The 15,256-nt window shown below is 58.5% G+C and overlaps 1 protein-coding gene across 3 annotated transcripts; it reads right to left on the reverse strand.

The window, feature by feature from the left end:
• Window positions 1-1,613: 1,613 nt before the first annotated feature.
• On the reverse strand, window positions 1,614-11,412 carry DPF2 (double PHD fingers 2). Of its 3 annotated transcripts, XM_026055730.1 has the most exons (11): window positions 11,232-11,412; window positions 11,036-11,143; window positions 10,614-10,777; window positions 8,121-8,213; window positions 7,269-7,347; window positions 5,998-6,039; window positions 4,000-4,137; window positions 3,604-3,732; window positions 3,234-3,346; window positions 2,890-2,971; window positions 1,614-2,303 (listed from the first exon to the last, which is right to left on the reverse strand). In XM_026055730.1, exons 1-11 carry the CDS (start codon window positions 11,362-11,364, stop codon window positions 2,227-2,229), a joined length of 1,158 nt encoding a protein of 385 aa, XP_025911515.1. In that variant the 5' UTR covers window positions 11,365-11,412; the 3' UTR covers window positions 1,614-2,226. The 3 variants fall into 3 exon arrangements, with proteins under 3 accessions (XP_025911515.1, XP_025911512.1, XP_025911513.1); XM_026055728.1 differs by lacking the exon at window positions 5,998-6,039 and having other exon boundaries at window positions 2,227-2,303; XM_026055727.1 differs by lacking the exons at window positions 7,269-7,347; window positions 8,121-8,213; window positions 10,614-10,777; window positions 11,036-11,143; window positions 11,232-11,412 and having other exon boundaries at window positions 5,998-7,253.
• Between the last annotated feature and the right edge of the window lie 3,844 nt (window positions 11,413-15,256).

The raw sequence follows: 15,256 nt of genomic DNA on the forward strand, positions 1-15,256 counted from the left end.
GTACGAGCCACTGGAGAAGCCACACGCGAGCCATTAATAAGGGAGCTTTTACCCCAAACCGGGGCAGCACAACCTCAGTACGAGCCACCAGAGAAGCCACATCCCCTCCCCTCCCCCCCAAAAAAGCCAAAAGCTGTTTTTTTTTTTTCCTTTTTATTATGAAAACAAGCCGTTTTGGTGTCGTGGGTTTTTCTTATTTTTTTCTTTTTTTCCTTTTTTTCCTTTTTTTTCCCCCGGGGCAGGCGGGATAAGACACACATGTGAAGCTTGGCAGGGGGAGGGGGAAGGGGGGGCTTCGCCAGCCCCAAAATCCTTAAAATTTCCCTCRAAATCGAGCGCTCACAAGTGGGAAAGCAGAGGAAAAACCGGGAGGGCCAAAATTCCTTAAATTGCCCTCCGGCTCGAGCCCGGGCAGCTGCTTCYGTCCCCAACTCCGCAGCCGTTTTGAGCCTTTTCCCGTGGATTTGAGCCCTCAGCGGCGTTTTGGGGGGGTTAGTGGTGTTTTTGAAGCCATTTCCGGCATTTTTGGGCTGTTAGCGGATCCAATTCCGCCAGGTCGCTCACGTGGAGATGGAAAAGGAGAGGAAAAGCCGGAGCAGCAGAGCCCGGGCGGCGTTACCCCTTCTCCAACCTCGTGCCGGCGGCGTTTGGAGCCGTTATCAGTGGTTTTGGCCATTATCGGCATTTCTAAGCTATTACCAGATCTGGTTGCTTGCGTGGAGGTGGAAAAGGAGCGGAAAAGCCAGAGTCGGAAAGGCAAAATTCCTTAAATTTCCCTCTGGATCGAGCCCAGGCGGGTGCCACTTTCGCGCCGACTCCTCCACAGCGGTTTTAAGCCATCATCAGCAGTTTTGAGCCATTATCGACGTTTTGGGGCCGTTATCAGCATTTTCGAGCCGTTCCCGGATCCGATGCTTCCAGATCGCTTGCCTGGAGGCTTCCYGAATCGTCCCGGTCTCCGGGCTCATCCCTCTCCCCTGAGGAGCAACATTGGAAGGGGAAGGGGGGGGGGGGTTCGGAGGTAGGTTTCGAAGCTGATTTTGGAAAAAAAACAAAAACAGGCACATTTACGTCACCGAAATCCGATGGCGCCGTCCCCGCTCGGACGGGCGCCACCGGCCTCTCCAAGGGCTGTCCCAAAAAAAACAAAAATCCCCAAATTCATCCCACGCATCTGTCCTGGAAATGTCACCGCCGGATCCGAGGAGCCGGAGTGGCCGGCGCCGTGCCGAAGGCTTCTCTTCTTCCGCTCAAAGAGGCGAAAAAGCTCCTTTCCAGCCCCAAATTTTATGCCGCAGTGGTTTCCGAGCGATGGGCGCTGGCGCTTCCGGCTCCGGAGCGCCAGGAAATGTTGGATTTGAAGCCATCACGACCAGTGACTCTGGGCGAGAGCCGGTGTGTCCAAAGTGCGGCTCCCGCTTCAGCCAGAGCAGGGAAAAAACCCGGGAACGCAGGATTTTCCCTCGTTTTGGGGGTTGGAGCAGGAGGTCAGAAGCGGGAATACGCACGGATGCAGAGTGAGTGTCGTCTGTGGAGCCGGCGCTCCGGCCGGCGGTGGTTTTCTCTGGCAATCGGGCGGGAAAAATTAAAAAAAGCAACGGAAAATAACCCCCTCCGGAAAAAAAAATTAAAAATAAAAGGCCCCATCCGCTCGAGGAATCCGAGACGAGGCCACCGGAGCGGATTCGGGGTCTGAACGCATCCGCTTTCTCCCTTTTCCTGCATTTTTTTTCCCTGCTCGGAGAAGCAGCAAAGCCGGAGTGCGGGAACGTCTCTCTCCCAGCGGGAGGAYGATGAGGCCGAAGCAGCGTGATTCCCCCCTCCGGCAGCTCCGAAAAGGCGAATCCGGCTCGTCGGCATCTCATTGGGAATTAGCTGGGATTGTTTTTTGTTCTTTTTTTCCCCCGGAACAGTGGAACAGACTTCCGCTTCCGGCCTCGCACGGTGCAGGGGAAGAAAAACAAACTTCCCGGATTCGGATCTGCTTCGTGAAGGAGAGAAATGAGCAGGTGCGCGGGAAAAAGCCCCAAAAAAATAAAAAAGCCCCAACAGCCCCATTCCCGCCCTCCCCAAATAATAATAATAATAATAAAAAACAACCGGAAAACAGGAAAGACTTGGAAAAAAAAAAAAAGGAAAAAAAAGAAGCTATATAGTAACAGAGCCCTGTAGGTAGCGGAGAACTCCTTTTTCTTCCCGGTTTTTCCCCCGCTGAGCGGAGCCGGATCAAGAGGAGTTCTGGTTCTGGTAGATGGAGGCTTTTTCCTTCAGTAGATCCAGACACAAGTGGCAGCTCCAGCTCCCTAGAAAAAAAAAAAGGTGGAAAACGGGCGATCGACCGGGAGCAAACGGGGGATGGATGAGGCCAGAGAACGTTGCGATCCGGCCCCGGATGCTCCAACCCTTTTTCCCCGCGCTGCTCCGCGGGCTGGTCGGAGGCTGGAGATGGTTTAAAAYGAACAGGGGCGGCCGGAGGCCGAGGAGCCGGTCGGATTCTTCCGGCTGTTTTCGGCACCTTCAGAGTTTTGGGTTGTTTTTTTTTTTAAATAAATAGGATTTTTGCTCAGACGCCGTGAGTCAGCACAAAGGATTTCCAGGCGTCTCCGTCTCGGCTTTCTGCGGCCGACAGAGGCGCTTCCGGACGCCGGGGCCCTTTTTCGCGATCCGAAAACTCTTATTTCTCCGTCTGCTCCGGCAGCGGGAAGGAGGAATAAGCGCGGAGGGCAGGAACAGCCCGAGAGCTCGAGGCAGGGAGACAGACGCCAGGTTTTTTAATAARTCAAGTCCGATTTCAGCCCAAAAGCAGGTGCGCCTAGCCGCTAAAAGCCGACGGCTCGGGGGAAATCCCAGGAAAAGCCGGGAGGGATTAACGTGGGATGAGGCTCTTACCTTCCGGCGGCTCGGACATGGGGGGAGTGAGGCAGTACATGTGATAGCCGCGGTCGCAGTCGTCGCAGAAGAGCAGCTGGTCCTGAGCCGACGGCACCGGGAAAGAAAAGGGAGAGAAAATTCGGATGATTCGAGCCCCGTTTCCCAGTAAAAGCTGGAAAATTGCCCCCCCCCCGATGCCTCCAGATCCGGAAAAGCYGGGAAACCACCCTCTGAAAATCACCCCACGAAGCGGGCAGCCGTAAAGAGGAGCAGCGGGCGGATGCGGCACTGCTCGCCCTTCCGCTGGCGTTCCGGGACTGGGCGTTCCCGAGGCGATCCGGCCGCGGCGCCGGGATACTCACGTCGTTCTCGGAGGTGCCGCAGATGTTGCAGCACTTGCACTCGATGCACTGCCAGCGGTACGTCTTCACGGCCGCCATCATGACCGGCGTGAACTGCAGGCACGAGGGGTGGCCTGCGGAGCGGGAAGAGCGGCGTGAAAGCCACGTTCCCGCCCGGAAAAGAGCCGGGAGCAGAGGGCGGAGAGCTAAAACCGCCGCGGAGGAAGCTCAGGGGCAGCTGGCGACGCCGGAGAAAAGGCGGAAGGGGAAAGGCGAAAGCCGCGTGAATAGAACCCGAGCGGCTGAGCTACCTAACGCCCTTGGCTCTTCCCGGCGGGAATACGCGGGTGACGCCTGGCAGGAGGCTTTCCCGCTGGAGCGGGGTCCTTACCCGATCGGCCGCAGTCGGAGCAGGAGACCAGCTCTTCGGGCTGCCCCGTCTTCTTGTTGATTTTGGAGTCGCCCAGGCAGAAGTCGCAGTAGTTGTTGGGCAAGGCCAAGCCGTCGGGGCCCTTCTTGGCTGCGGCAGGGGGGAAAAAGCGGATTTTGGTGGAAGGGGAAGGATAGAATCCGTTTTCCATGGGCGGACACCCGGAACATCCCTCCCCAGGAACCTCGGAGCCGCTTCGAGACGCTCCCCGAGCTCAAAACGGAGGCGATGGGACGCAGGGGGCGATTTTGCACGGATTTGGAGACTCCGGCTATCTCCGAGGCAGTGGAGGGGGGGAATCCCCAGGCATCCAGCTTCCCAGGAAAGCGGGAGGAAAAAAGCGGGAGCGTCGCTTACATTTCTGCTCCTCCGACCTCTGCGAGACGGGTGTCGGGGGCTGCGAGTCGTCCTTGTCGTCTCCCTCCTCCTCGGCCAGGTGGGAGTGAGCGTAGTGGTAACTCAGGCCCGGCCGGTTCTTGTACCGCTTCCCGCAGACTATGGAGGGGGAGGGAAAAACATCGGAAAAGTGGTTGGAGCAGCTGGAAAGCCGCCGCCGACCCGCTCCCTAACTCGGCTCCCAGCCCGCGGCGCCGGTTCCTGCACTATAGGGCACCCGCCGGGCCGGTATCCGAGACGCTGGGCCGGTTTCTCCCTTCCTGCTCCCCCCCAAAATCCCATAGGATGCTTTTTTGCCGATGCCGGATCCTGCTGGAGCCGGGACATGAGCGGTTCCTAATGTCAGCAGCCCGTTAAGCCACCCGGCCGGCCCTCAGCTTCCCTCGAGGAAGCGGAAGGCGGCAAGGAAGAAGCGTCAGGGGGGGAAAACATGGGAATTGATCCAAGCAATAAAACGCCGCAGGGAAAATCCCATCCAAAAGCTACTGGGAAGCATCTCCCACCCGGAACAGGAGCCGGCCAGCTCCTGAAACGGCCATTTTTACAGGGAAAAAAATCGAGGGCATCGCCACGAAACCTCAAAAAACGGCAAACCGCCGCCGCGACGAGCAAATTTGGGAAACGAAGCCGCTCGCCCGAGGCTCGGCTCCTCCGACCCGCTCYGGCCCTCCCGGAGGGCTCCCGGGCCAGAGCCACTGCCTGCAGAGAGCTGCCGGATACCCCCAGTAGCTCCCATTTTTCCCAAATCCCAGCAGGGATCGGAGGCAAAAGCTCCRATCCCTGCGGGAGGAGCCAAATTCCCGCCCTCGGAGCAGCACCGGGAGCTTCGAGCGAGCGGAAGGAGCCGCCAACAGCTCCGAAATTCCATTTCGGCACCAATTGGAGAGCTCGTTTGGCCGGCAAATTACAGCTTTTTTTGCGCCGCGTAAATGCAGAGCCGGGGAAAATATGAAGCCAAACCCAACCTGCTCCTAGCGCGGCGGAAAACGGGGCCAGAAAGGAGGGGAAAAGCCCAGCAGGAGGGATCCAGGCTCCGAAGGGGGCAGCGAGAAGAGGGATCGGGGCCGAATCGGCCCCCTGGGAAGCGTCGGAGGGGGATTTTGGGATGCAAAACGAAGCCCTACAGCAGGAGGAGGTGTCAGACGCAACGTTTTCCCATCGTCTTTCCGTGCCATGGGCAAATCGAGATGCTGCGGGGATGGGAAACGGCTTTGGGAAAAGATTCCCAGTCCCGGCAACCGCCCAGAGCTTATCTCCGTCGCCCGAAGCACAGAGAAACCTCGTCGGCCCTAAAATCCCGTCTATTTGCTCCAAAACAGGGGGGAAGAGGCGACGTTTTTCCACCTCTCCGTCATCGCGACGAACCCGAGGGGTTTAAAGACTTTTTCCCCCCCTTATCCGGTATCCAGACAGCGGGGGGGTTTCCTCTTCCCAAACGCCGCYGGAGAGCTGCCCCTCCTCGAGCACCGCTAACCTCGGAGCCATTTTAACCAAAAAGAGGGTTTTTTGGGGGAAAAAAGCAGCGATACGCTCCGGCGTTTCGTACAAAGTGGGTCCCAATCGCGCCGGGTTCGGAAGCAAAGGAGCGGGATGGAAACGCCAGCATGTTTTCCCGCAGTTCCCCCCCTCGCTTCTCCCGATTTCCCCCCCCCCAACTCCACGACACCGCGGCGGCGGATTCAACTCTGTTTTCCGAAGCGTCCTTAAGGAGGCCGCTCTCCCGGAAAGGCGGCGAGGTCGGCTCGGACGTCGGCTCGGCGGCTTTTCGCCCTCGGCCTCCTTTTTTTCCCCCCCTTTTCCCTTCTTCCCTCCCCGGCGGGGTTTGGGGGAAGGAGCAGTTTTCCAGGAGAGGSAGGAGGAAAAWTMAAAAAAAAAAAAAAAAGGGGGGGGAGCAGGACCCAAACGAAGGAGGGAAGGAGGAAATCAAACGGAAAAAAAGGCGGACAGAGAGCGGACTACCTCGGTCGGGAGGTTTCAAGGAATGCTTTTGTTTGTAACTATCTGAAACACAGAAAGAGAGTCGTGAGAAGAGGGGGGAAACCCAAAACCGCCGAGAGCACAGGCAGCGCACGCAGCAGGTCGCACTCACGCACCCGCGCCAGGCGGCAGACAGCAGAGGCACTCCGGGAACGGGGAGAGAAAAGGGGGAAGGAAGGAAAAACAAACGAATAAACAGACCAACAGCGACTTTGGGGGGTTCGGGGGGTTCGGTTGGTTGGTTTGTTTTCAGAAGGACTCGGCGTCGGCTCCGACAGGACAGGAGGAAGGAGAGAGAAAAGGTCGTTTGAGAGCTGCGGGTCGCCGTTTTCCTCGACCGTCTCCGTCGAAATGGGGTGTTTTGTGGGTGTTTTTTTTTCCTTCCCCCCTCCTCTCGCYGGGTTTTGGCAGCAAGGAGGAGGAGGAGGAGGAAGGTGGCGGGGAGGGAAAGGGAGGAAGCAACGGCACGGAGCGCTGCGAGGCAGCGGGAAACCAGGCCTGGCGCCAGCAGCAGGCCAGGAAGGGCCAGAGCCTCGAAAATAAACCCTTTAAAGGGGGGTTTTACGGAGAGCAGAGGGAGCAACGCGCAGGACGGAGCCGTGCCGGAGCAACCGCCGCTGGGAAAATCCCGGAGGAGCAGCGGCGGCAGCATCCGGCAGGGCCCCGAGCTGCGTCCCCCATCCTGCGCCGGCCTGGAGCCGTTTTTTCCCTGCCCCGGGCAAGGGGAAAATTTGCCTCCAGGGGCTCCCAAGCGGCCGGAGCCACGGTGGGATATCGGATCTCTCCGCCTGCTCCAGATAAAAGCTCCCCCGCATCCCAGAGGCCGGGATGGAAACGGAGAGCAGCTCTCGGCAGCCGGGAGGGGACGGAGTTGCRTTTCCGGCTTGCGAAGCCGTTCGGGGTTTAAGGAACGGCGTCGGCGGGCAGGACTCGGGCTGCGTTTCGGGGCCGCGTCCGACCTGGGGATTTGCAGGCCGGGCAGTCGGAAATAAGGAAAAAAAAATCAGGTTTTTCCCCGTTTCCGAGTGCTATGTGCAGGGCTGGGAACGCCGCACAGCAAACCGCACGCCCCTTCGCCCAGCCGAAACAGCGCTGCCGGCGGGGAGAGGATCACGTTTCCCCATGGAAAACACAAGCGACCGTCAAGCATTGGGGCAGGGCTGCGAGTCCGAAGGGGTCCGAAAAAACACCCTCCTCCCTCCCCGGAGGTTTAACGCTCCCTTTTCCGGAAGGATTTAAACGTTGGTACTCACTGTCGCAAGCGTATGGTTTATCCCGGTCTTCTAAAATGGCCGCGTCCAGTTTCTTGCGAGCCCCTCCGACGCCTTTGCCCTGTGGAGCAGGGAGGGAAAGGAAAAGGTTGAGCCAGGCCGTGGGCAAACTGCCGTGGTGCCGAGGCTGCTCCGAGGACGCCGGGGCGACTCGGCGGCGGAAGAAGCGCGATCCGACGCTGCCCCTTAGTRGGTACGGCCCAAAATGGCCCGAAAGCAGCCCGAAAGGGCGGTGGGCGGCGCTCGGCGGGAGAAGGGATTGCCGAATATCGCCCCAAGCATTCAGGATTGCGCCGCCCCAATCGCTTGGGATCGTCGGCGGGTTTCCGGGATCCTATCATCCAAATCATTCGGGATCGTACCGCCCAAACCATTCAGGATCGTACCACCCAAACCATTYGGGATCGTCAGCATGTCTCCGGGATCACGCCGCCCGAATCATTCGGGATCGCGTTGCCCGAACCCTTTGGGATTGCCAGCGGGTCTCTCCTGGAGCGTTTGGCTCCGAGAACACCTAGGATTTCCTTCGGGAAGGGGCAGATCCACGAGAGGGATCTCCAGCAAGGGACTACTGGGTCGGGAAGACCCATCCGCTCTCTCGGAGGTCCCTCGCATAGTAGGTGGCTTGGATAATTAGTGTTCGTTAGCCGAGCCGCGTTAGCCACCATGTTTGCTCTGCAATTCGGTTCGGCACGGAAACATCGGAGCCCCGGAAGGCGTCAGGAGCTTTTGAGCTGTCCGGGGCGTCTCAGTTTTGTGAGGAATCATCACAAAACCGGCACCGGGGCCCAACGGGACGGAGCGCGGCGCCGCRAMGYGCCCGGCTGCCCTTACCTTGGCTTTGCCCTTCCCTCTCCGCTTCGGCGTATCTTCTTCGTAGTCTTCATCGTCCAAATCATCCAGGAAGTCGTCCGGCTCRAGAATCCGCTAGGAAAAAGAAAAGGAGAGGGGTTATCGCAGGCAAAACCTTGGCACGGATGAAGGGAAAGGAAAAACAAYGGAGGGAGGATGAGGATACATCAACGCGGCCTCAGGCCGCCTGCCAGCAGCCGCATCCGTTTCCAACCTGTTACACGCGAGGAAGAGGAAGGACAGGACATTTTGGGGAAGGAGAGGGGGATCCGGCGTGTCTTATTCCCCACTCCAGGGAATTTCGGTCCCCCGGATAAGGTTAAGGTGCTCGCCACATCTCCACTCATTGCCGAGGCAGCGGACGGTGCATTAATTCACCTTCTTTCCCAGGCAGAAATAGAGGAGGCGGCTGCTTTCCCGGAGGATTTTTGCCAGGAGAGCTGCGGGAAAGCAACTTAACTCGATCTCCTGAGAGGATCTTCTCATCCGGCAAGTGGCAGAAGGATCCGATAAGGCGCACAGACGCTTGAAGAAACAGCAATCAGGAAGGATGAGGACTGGGAAAAACTCGTCACGCTGGGCCGTTTTCCAGCCCACTCCGGCAAACAGGCGCTCTGACGCCTATCCCGGGATCTGTCCTTCCATGCATCCGAGTGTCGAAACGACCCGGCCTGAAACCACATTTCTACCTAAAACCACTCCAGGGAAAAAAAAAAAAAAACGCAGAAACGGGGCCAGAGGCAAGACGGCGCTTGGAAAAAACAACCCATCTCGACAGAAAAAAAAAAGGTCTCCGTGACCCGGAACGTCCTTTTCCAGCTGGGACCGAGGCTAATCCGTATGAACTTGGCCTTTGATCCGCTAAGCCGATGATTTCCGACCCGGAGCTCGCGTCCACGGGGTGTTTGTGAAGGCGAAAGGGCTTTATAAAAAAAAAGGAAAAGGGGAAGATGATAAAAACTCAGCGCCGATCGCAGTAAAGCTTAAACCAGAGGTTTGGAAGGTTTTCATCCAATTCCGTCTCGGATAACGCTCGATCTGGCTCCGGGCCTTGGTAGCACCTTGGTTTCTAAGGAAAAGGAGCTTCTGAATTGTGCCAAATCAGGGTAAATAAGGGCTGCCGGACCCGAGCTATTGAGCCAGAGGCAAAAGGAGGAAGATCGGAGCCCCTTTTTACCGAAAATCAACAGGAATTGGCTCAAACAACCCAAATCCGCTGTCCCTTCTCTCCCCGACTCGTTTCCTCCGTCAGACCAGAGCCGCCCGGAGCGAGCRTCATTAGCGGCCGCACGAAAAGCCTTTTCGTGCCAGGCAGGGATTAAACGGCTGCAAAACAAAACAGTGTCCGTAAGCGGCCAAGCAAACCGCAGCCAAAATTACCGGGTTTCTGCTAGAGGCAAAAACAGAGGAAAAAAACTTCCCCCCGCTCTGAGTTTGGGGGGAAAAAGCAACCCGGAGAGGAGAGAGACCATCCCGGGCTGCCGAAGGAGCGGGGAGGGTCGCGGCAGAGCGTAAAATCACTCTAAATGACTTCGCAGCGGTCGAGCGCGCCGAAAATCCTGAAGCACGCCTTTAAAAACGCCGTTCGCCCGGGATTAAGCACAGGCGGCGAGCGAACGGCGACCCGCGGAGGCCGGATCAGCGGCAGAGCGGCCCCAATCCCTCATCCGTCGCGGCCAAAGAGCGAGGTCCGAAACGGGAGGTTCGAAATCCTTCCGCAAAGCGCTTACCCTTAATCACAGCAAGCCCGGATCACGTTAGCTACGCAAAAAGCAACCTGTCATCCGTAACCCGGCTAAATTCTCGCCCTCGGCTTTCCCAGGAAGCTTCTTCCTTTCTCTCGATTGGGAAACTCGTCTCCCTGCCTGCTCTTTCGGAGCTCGTCTTCAACGGGCTCCCGGCAAAGCCGGCGCTCGGACGAGCGGCTCGGCAACAGCCCCCAAACCTTTCCTTTTCAATAAATTTGTTAATAGAAAAAAGCTTCGGAGTACGATCCCGAATAAAGACTCCGGTTTGCCAAGATGGCTCGGTGCTTATATAGGCTTAGGAAGCCAAGCAGGAGCGAGGAGGAGAGGAGGGAAGAAAAGGGCAGCGGAAAACTTCGGGGTTTTGCCCAAGACAGGGAAAAAAAGAGGCTCGTCCGAAGGCATCCGGAAGGCGAGCAAATCCCATGGGGCCCGGTGCAGCTCCTGGAAGGAGAAGCATCAGGAAGAGGCTACCAAACTGCACCTCCTGCTTCGCCGAGGTGCTGGAGACCTTGGCTGAGCCCCGGAGCCGGGAATTCCGGGCGTTTCTAACCGGGGCATATCGGCACAAGGAGAGGAACTGTCCCTGGCCTCCCACTCTCCGGGAGCATCGTCGCTCCCCGCTAAATCCATCCTCGCGGGGAGAGAGAGACGCAAAAAGGAGGGGGGGAAAAGAGGAAGAGGGACGGACTGCGCGTGGTTTCCCGCAAAATTCCCGTCGGCAACGTACCTTCCGGGCCCGGCTGTTGGTGACGGGGAATTCGCCCAGGCTGTCGTCGTCGAGGCGAGGATCCGGCAGGGCCCGTTTCTCCAGCGGGTCGGTGCGCAGCAGGGCCTCCAGGCTGCTGCCGTCCTGCGAGATCAACCCTTCCTTCTTCAGCGTCTGATCGGCATCTGCGGGAACGGAGCGGCGGGAAGGAGAGCGTCAGGCGGGAGCCGGTGGTGCTCCGCCACCTCGGATCGCGCCCCCTCCGAGCGGCGCTTCCAAGCCGCTCTCCCGCCGCGAGGGCTCCGGCGAAAGGCATTTATCRACCCTCGCTGACGTTAAGCGGCTTCTCCGGCAGCAGCTGGCTCGATCCGGGCACGGGGCGGAGGAAAGCAAGGAAAAAGACCACCGGCTGCATCCAGAAAGCGGGAACGGGAAGGATTTACCTGGTTTAATAGACGGGAAGGAGAGACGCGGGTCCTCCGGCGGATGAGCGCGGCGTTTTTTCCGCCAGCGGCGAGCGGGGTAGGAATAAAGCTGCCCGGCGGCTAAACCTTTGGAAAAGAGGCAGGGAAGAAAACGTGAGGCGGCGTTTCCCGGGACGAGGCGGAGGCGCCTTCCGCTGCCGAGCTCCGGGCATACCTGGGCCCCGGTGCCGCTTCTCCATCCAGATGTAGCAGTTGCTCTGGGCCACGCCGGTCTGCGAGTCCAGGAAGGGCAGGCGGACGCTGCGCTCGGCACACAGCCGGGCGTTGTAGTTGTGGCACTGCTCCATGGCGTCCCGGTAGTACTGCTCTCCGAGGCTGCCGGGCGAGGAAAAAGAGGCGGCATTAGCGAACCCCCGCGTCCGGAAGCGGAGCTGGGAAAGGAAAACTGCCCCCCTCCCCGTCGGAAGCGGCACGCTCCTTCCTCCCCGTCATCCCCGCAAAACGGCTCCTCCGGCGGCACGCGATCCGAGGCGGCTCCGGGAGGGAAGACGGGACACAGCCCTCCTTTCCCATGCGGCGCGAGCATGGAGACCTCCGGCTCGTCGCCACAGCCTCCCCGTCTGCTAACGGACAGTCCCGCGGCCTCTTCCGCAGCCAAAAAACCGCGGATACAAGGCGGTTTCGAGCAAATAAGCAAGTCCCCTTTTTTCCCCGTTATCCCAAATTGGGCAAAGATGAATAGGGAATTGGGCAAGGGTTTGAAGGAAGGAATAACGAGCCCAAAGGCGTGCGGGAGCCGGGAGCGCTGTCTAGCCAGAAGCAAGCGCCATCCGCAGAATATCATGCTGGATAAAAAGGAAAGGAAGTTTTGGAGGAGGCGGAAAGGGGTTGAAATCGCTTTTTCATGGATTTTTTCCAGCGCGGGTAAAGGTCGGACGCGACAACTTCTCTTTCGGTGTGGAGAGACGCTAGCCAAAAATAAAACCAGGAGCGTTAACATCCAGTGCACCGAGAATAAGGAAAATATTGGTAAATGCAAATGCAAACTGGATGCCAAAAAGGATCCCGTCATCCCGTTTCCTTCCGGATTCGTGTCATCCGGAGCTTTGCCGGACAAACGGGACGCCACGTTTCAAAGCACTACTCGCCGTCTCGTCAAAAACGGTCCCGGCCCGGGGAGCCGCTTTTAAAGAGATTCGGGAAGTCCGGCGGGCAAAGCCCTTTTCCCTCCGCCGGCTGCTCGGATCCGGAAACTGCTGCCGGCACCTTTCATGTGGGGAAAAAAACATCCGGGCCGGGCTCCAAGCTCCCCAAAAAGCAGCATCCGATGTCACAGCGGTGGTTCCCGAAGGGAAGAGGCGTCCTAGCACTGATTATCCGCAGCGAGAAAGGGGTGAGAAAGTCCCCGAACGGCTTTTTCTCTCTGGCGACGGCAGAGGGAGCCCGAAGGCCAAGCTCCGATGAAGACAACCATTAAAATTCCTGAAGTTTGGGGCGGCGAATCCCTCCCGGAGCCGTTAATTTTCTCCGAAAAGCCTGCTTCCCACCCGAAGAGCCAATGCGGTGCAGCTCTCCCTAAAACTTCCTCGCAACCTCCCAAATTAATTCCTGCCAAGAGGAGGATTATAGAGGGGAAAAGGAAGATTCGGCCTCTTCAATGCCGATCGGACAAAACCGGAAGAGGTTTGGCAGTCCGAAAGATTTCCAAATTCACGTGGGGAAAAAAGAAGGGAGCAATCAACTCCCCAAAACGATAATCCGCCGTTATTTTTAGCGGTAAATCAACACGCGTCTCCCCGGGGCTGGGTAAGAAGCAGGCGAGGAATTAAGCGCTATTAAATTTGTAGGTTTGGAGAGTTCCTTCGGGGTTCTCCGAAGCCCAAAAGCGGGATTTGGCGGTGGAAACATGCCGGAAAACGGGCTTTTTAAAGCGCTCTTCCGGCAGGAAGCTGCCAGCAGAGAGATCTTCCCAGAGAGTTTAAGGCAGCTGTCGATGCGCCGCAAAATAACTGCTGCAAAACAAACTTCTTTTTTTAAAAAAAAGGCTCCAACAAGGAGAAAAAACGCTGCGATTTCCTCTAAATGCAAAAAAAAAAGAGCGATTAAAGGCATTAGGATGAGCTGATGTTTTACCGGAGCGGGAGGAACATTTCCTATGCCAGAAAGTAGATAAATGGGTTTGACAAACCAGATTATTGCTCCCTCCGGACTTTTTCCRGCTCGGAGCCGTATACGGCGGCTCTGTGACGCCGAACCGCTAGCGCTAAGCGGTTTTTAAGTGCCTTTAAGTGCAGCTTCCAGGAAAGCGGATCGTCGCGGAAACGACCCCGGCGGTTTCGCGTGTTTTAGCTAAAAAAAACCATATCCCCCGGAGGGGGAAAAAAAGAGCGGAAAGGACGCGCCTACCTCTCGCGGGCGTCCATGCCCCGGCCGGGCCGAGCTTTGCGCCGAGACGTCCCCGTGCTGCCGACGGGGCGCTTTAAACCCCGCGAAAAGTCCGCGGATGAGAGCGGAGTTCGGAAGGAAGGAGGGAGGGGAAAAAATGAAAGCGCGGCGGGATTTGGCGGAGCCTCGCGGCTAAAGCCCGGCCGGCGGGAAGGCTTTAAAAAAAGGTCAAATAAATGCAAAAAAAGCCACCCCCCTGCTGCTTTCTCTGCAAGGGAGCGATCCGCACGGATTTTTTCCAGATTTTTTCTGCTGCCRGCAGAGGTATCCCGAAACGCTCGCGGGGAGCAGCCGGCAAATCTGTTATTAAATAAATAAACAGGCCCGCGCAGCAGCGGAGGGCGATTTAAGGGCGCCAACGGCCGGCGCCTCCCTCCGAACAGGCTCTCCCGTGGAATCGGAATGGCCGGGATGCGGCAGCTCTGCCGGGAAGGGGGAAGGAGAGCGGAAGGTGCCCCGGGGAGGGCGTTCGAGCTCCCTGCTCCTTCCCGCGGTGGGGAAAAAAGCGGAAAATTCTACATRTATAACCTTGAGGTCACACAGGGCACCTTTTAAGTGGCTTTTTTTTTGGGGGGGGGGGCAATATAGGGCCTCCCGTATAGGGCCATATGGTGTGACCTCCTGCACCATCCGAGATGTTTAAAGCCCCCCCCACAAGGCCATATAGCGGAGGACTTTACACCCCTCCCCAAGGGCTCTATACGGCCCCTCTCAGAGGGTTATATAGGGGGCAGACCCTCCCCCCAAAGCTCTACGTGCTCCCCTCCCTTTATGAGGCCCTATGGGGGGAGCCCCACCCCCAAGGTTCTGTAGGGCCCCCCTCACAGGGCCCTATGAGGGGATCCCCCCACCCTCTATAGGGCTCCCTCACAGCACCATATAGAGAGAAATCCGCACTCCTAGTGCTCTATAGGGCCCCTCTCACAGGGCTGTATGGGGACAGGGACACCCATCCCCCAGGCTCTATAAGGGCCCCCTCAGAGGGCCGTATGGGCGGGAAACCCTGCTCCCCAGCTTCTTTAGGGTCCCCTTACGGGCCTATATGGGGAGGACCCTTACTCCTGGGCTCCACAGGACCCCTCATAGGGCCATACAGGAGGGGATCCCTCCATTCCCCGGGTCCTATAGGACCCCCTCAGAGGACCCTATGGGAAGGCACCCCACACCCCCAAGGCCCTGTAGGACCCCCCAGGCTCTATAGGATGCCTTCACAGGGCCATATAGGCGTTCTCCCCCCACAGGACTCTATAGGGGATCTCCTCACGGGGCTCTATAGGGAAGAACTCCACACCGACGGTGCTATAAGTTCCTCAGGATCTACAGGACCCCCTCAGAGGACCCTATAGGGAGGGGCCCCACGCCCCCCCACGGCGCTATAGTATCCCCAGGCTCTCTAGGACCCCCTCAAAAGGCCATATAGGGGCTCTCCCCCCACAGGACCCTATAGGGGGGACCTCACGGGGCCGTATAGGGAGGGACCCCACCCCCCACGGCGCTATAGGTCCCCCAGGTTCTATAGGACGCCCTCACAGGGCCATATAGGGGTTTTGCCCCCCACAGGACCCTATGGAGGGACCCAGGGCCCTACACCGGAGCCGCCCCCGGCCCCGGGCCCTGCGCGGCGCCCTCCCGCCGCTGCCCCCGACCCGCCCTCGCTTTCCGCCACCGAGGAAACTTTGCCCCCAACAATAAGACCGGCCGCTTCTCCCCCCCCTCCCCGCTTCAGCACCCCCCCCCCAATTCCGGCCACTTGGACTCGCCCGCGGGGGGCAGCGCCCCGCACCGCGCGCCCCG

Source organism: Apteryx rowi, unplaced genomic scaffold, assembly GCF_003343035.1.
Source record: "Apteryx rowi isolate R43461 unplaced genomic scaffold, aptRow1 scaffold_1258, whole genome shotgun sequence".
NCBI lineage: Eukaryota > Metazoa > Chordata > Aves > Apterygiformes > Apterygidae > Apteryx > Apteryx rowi.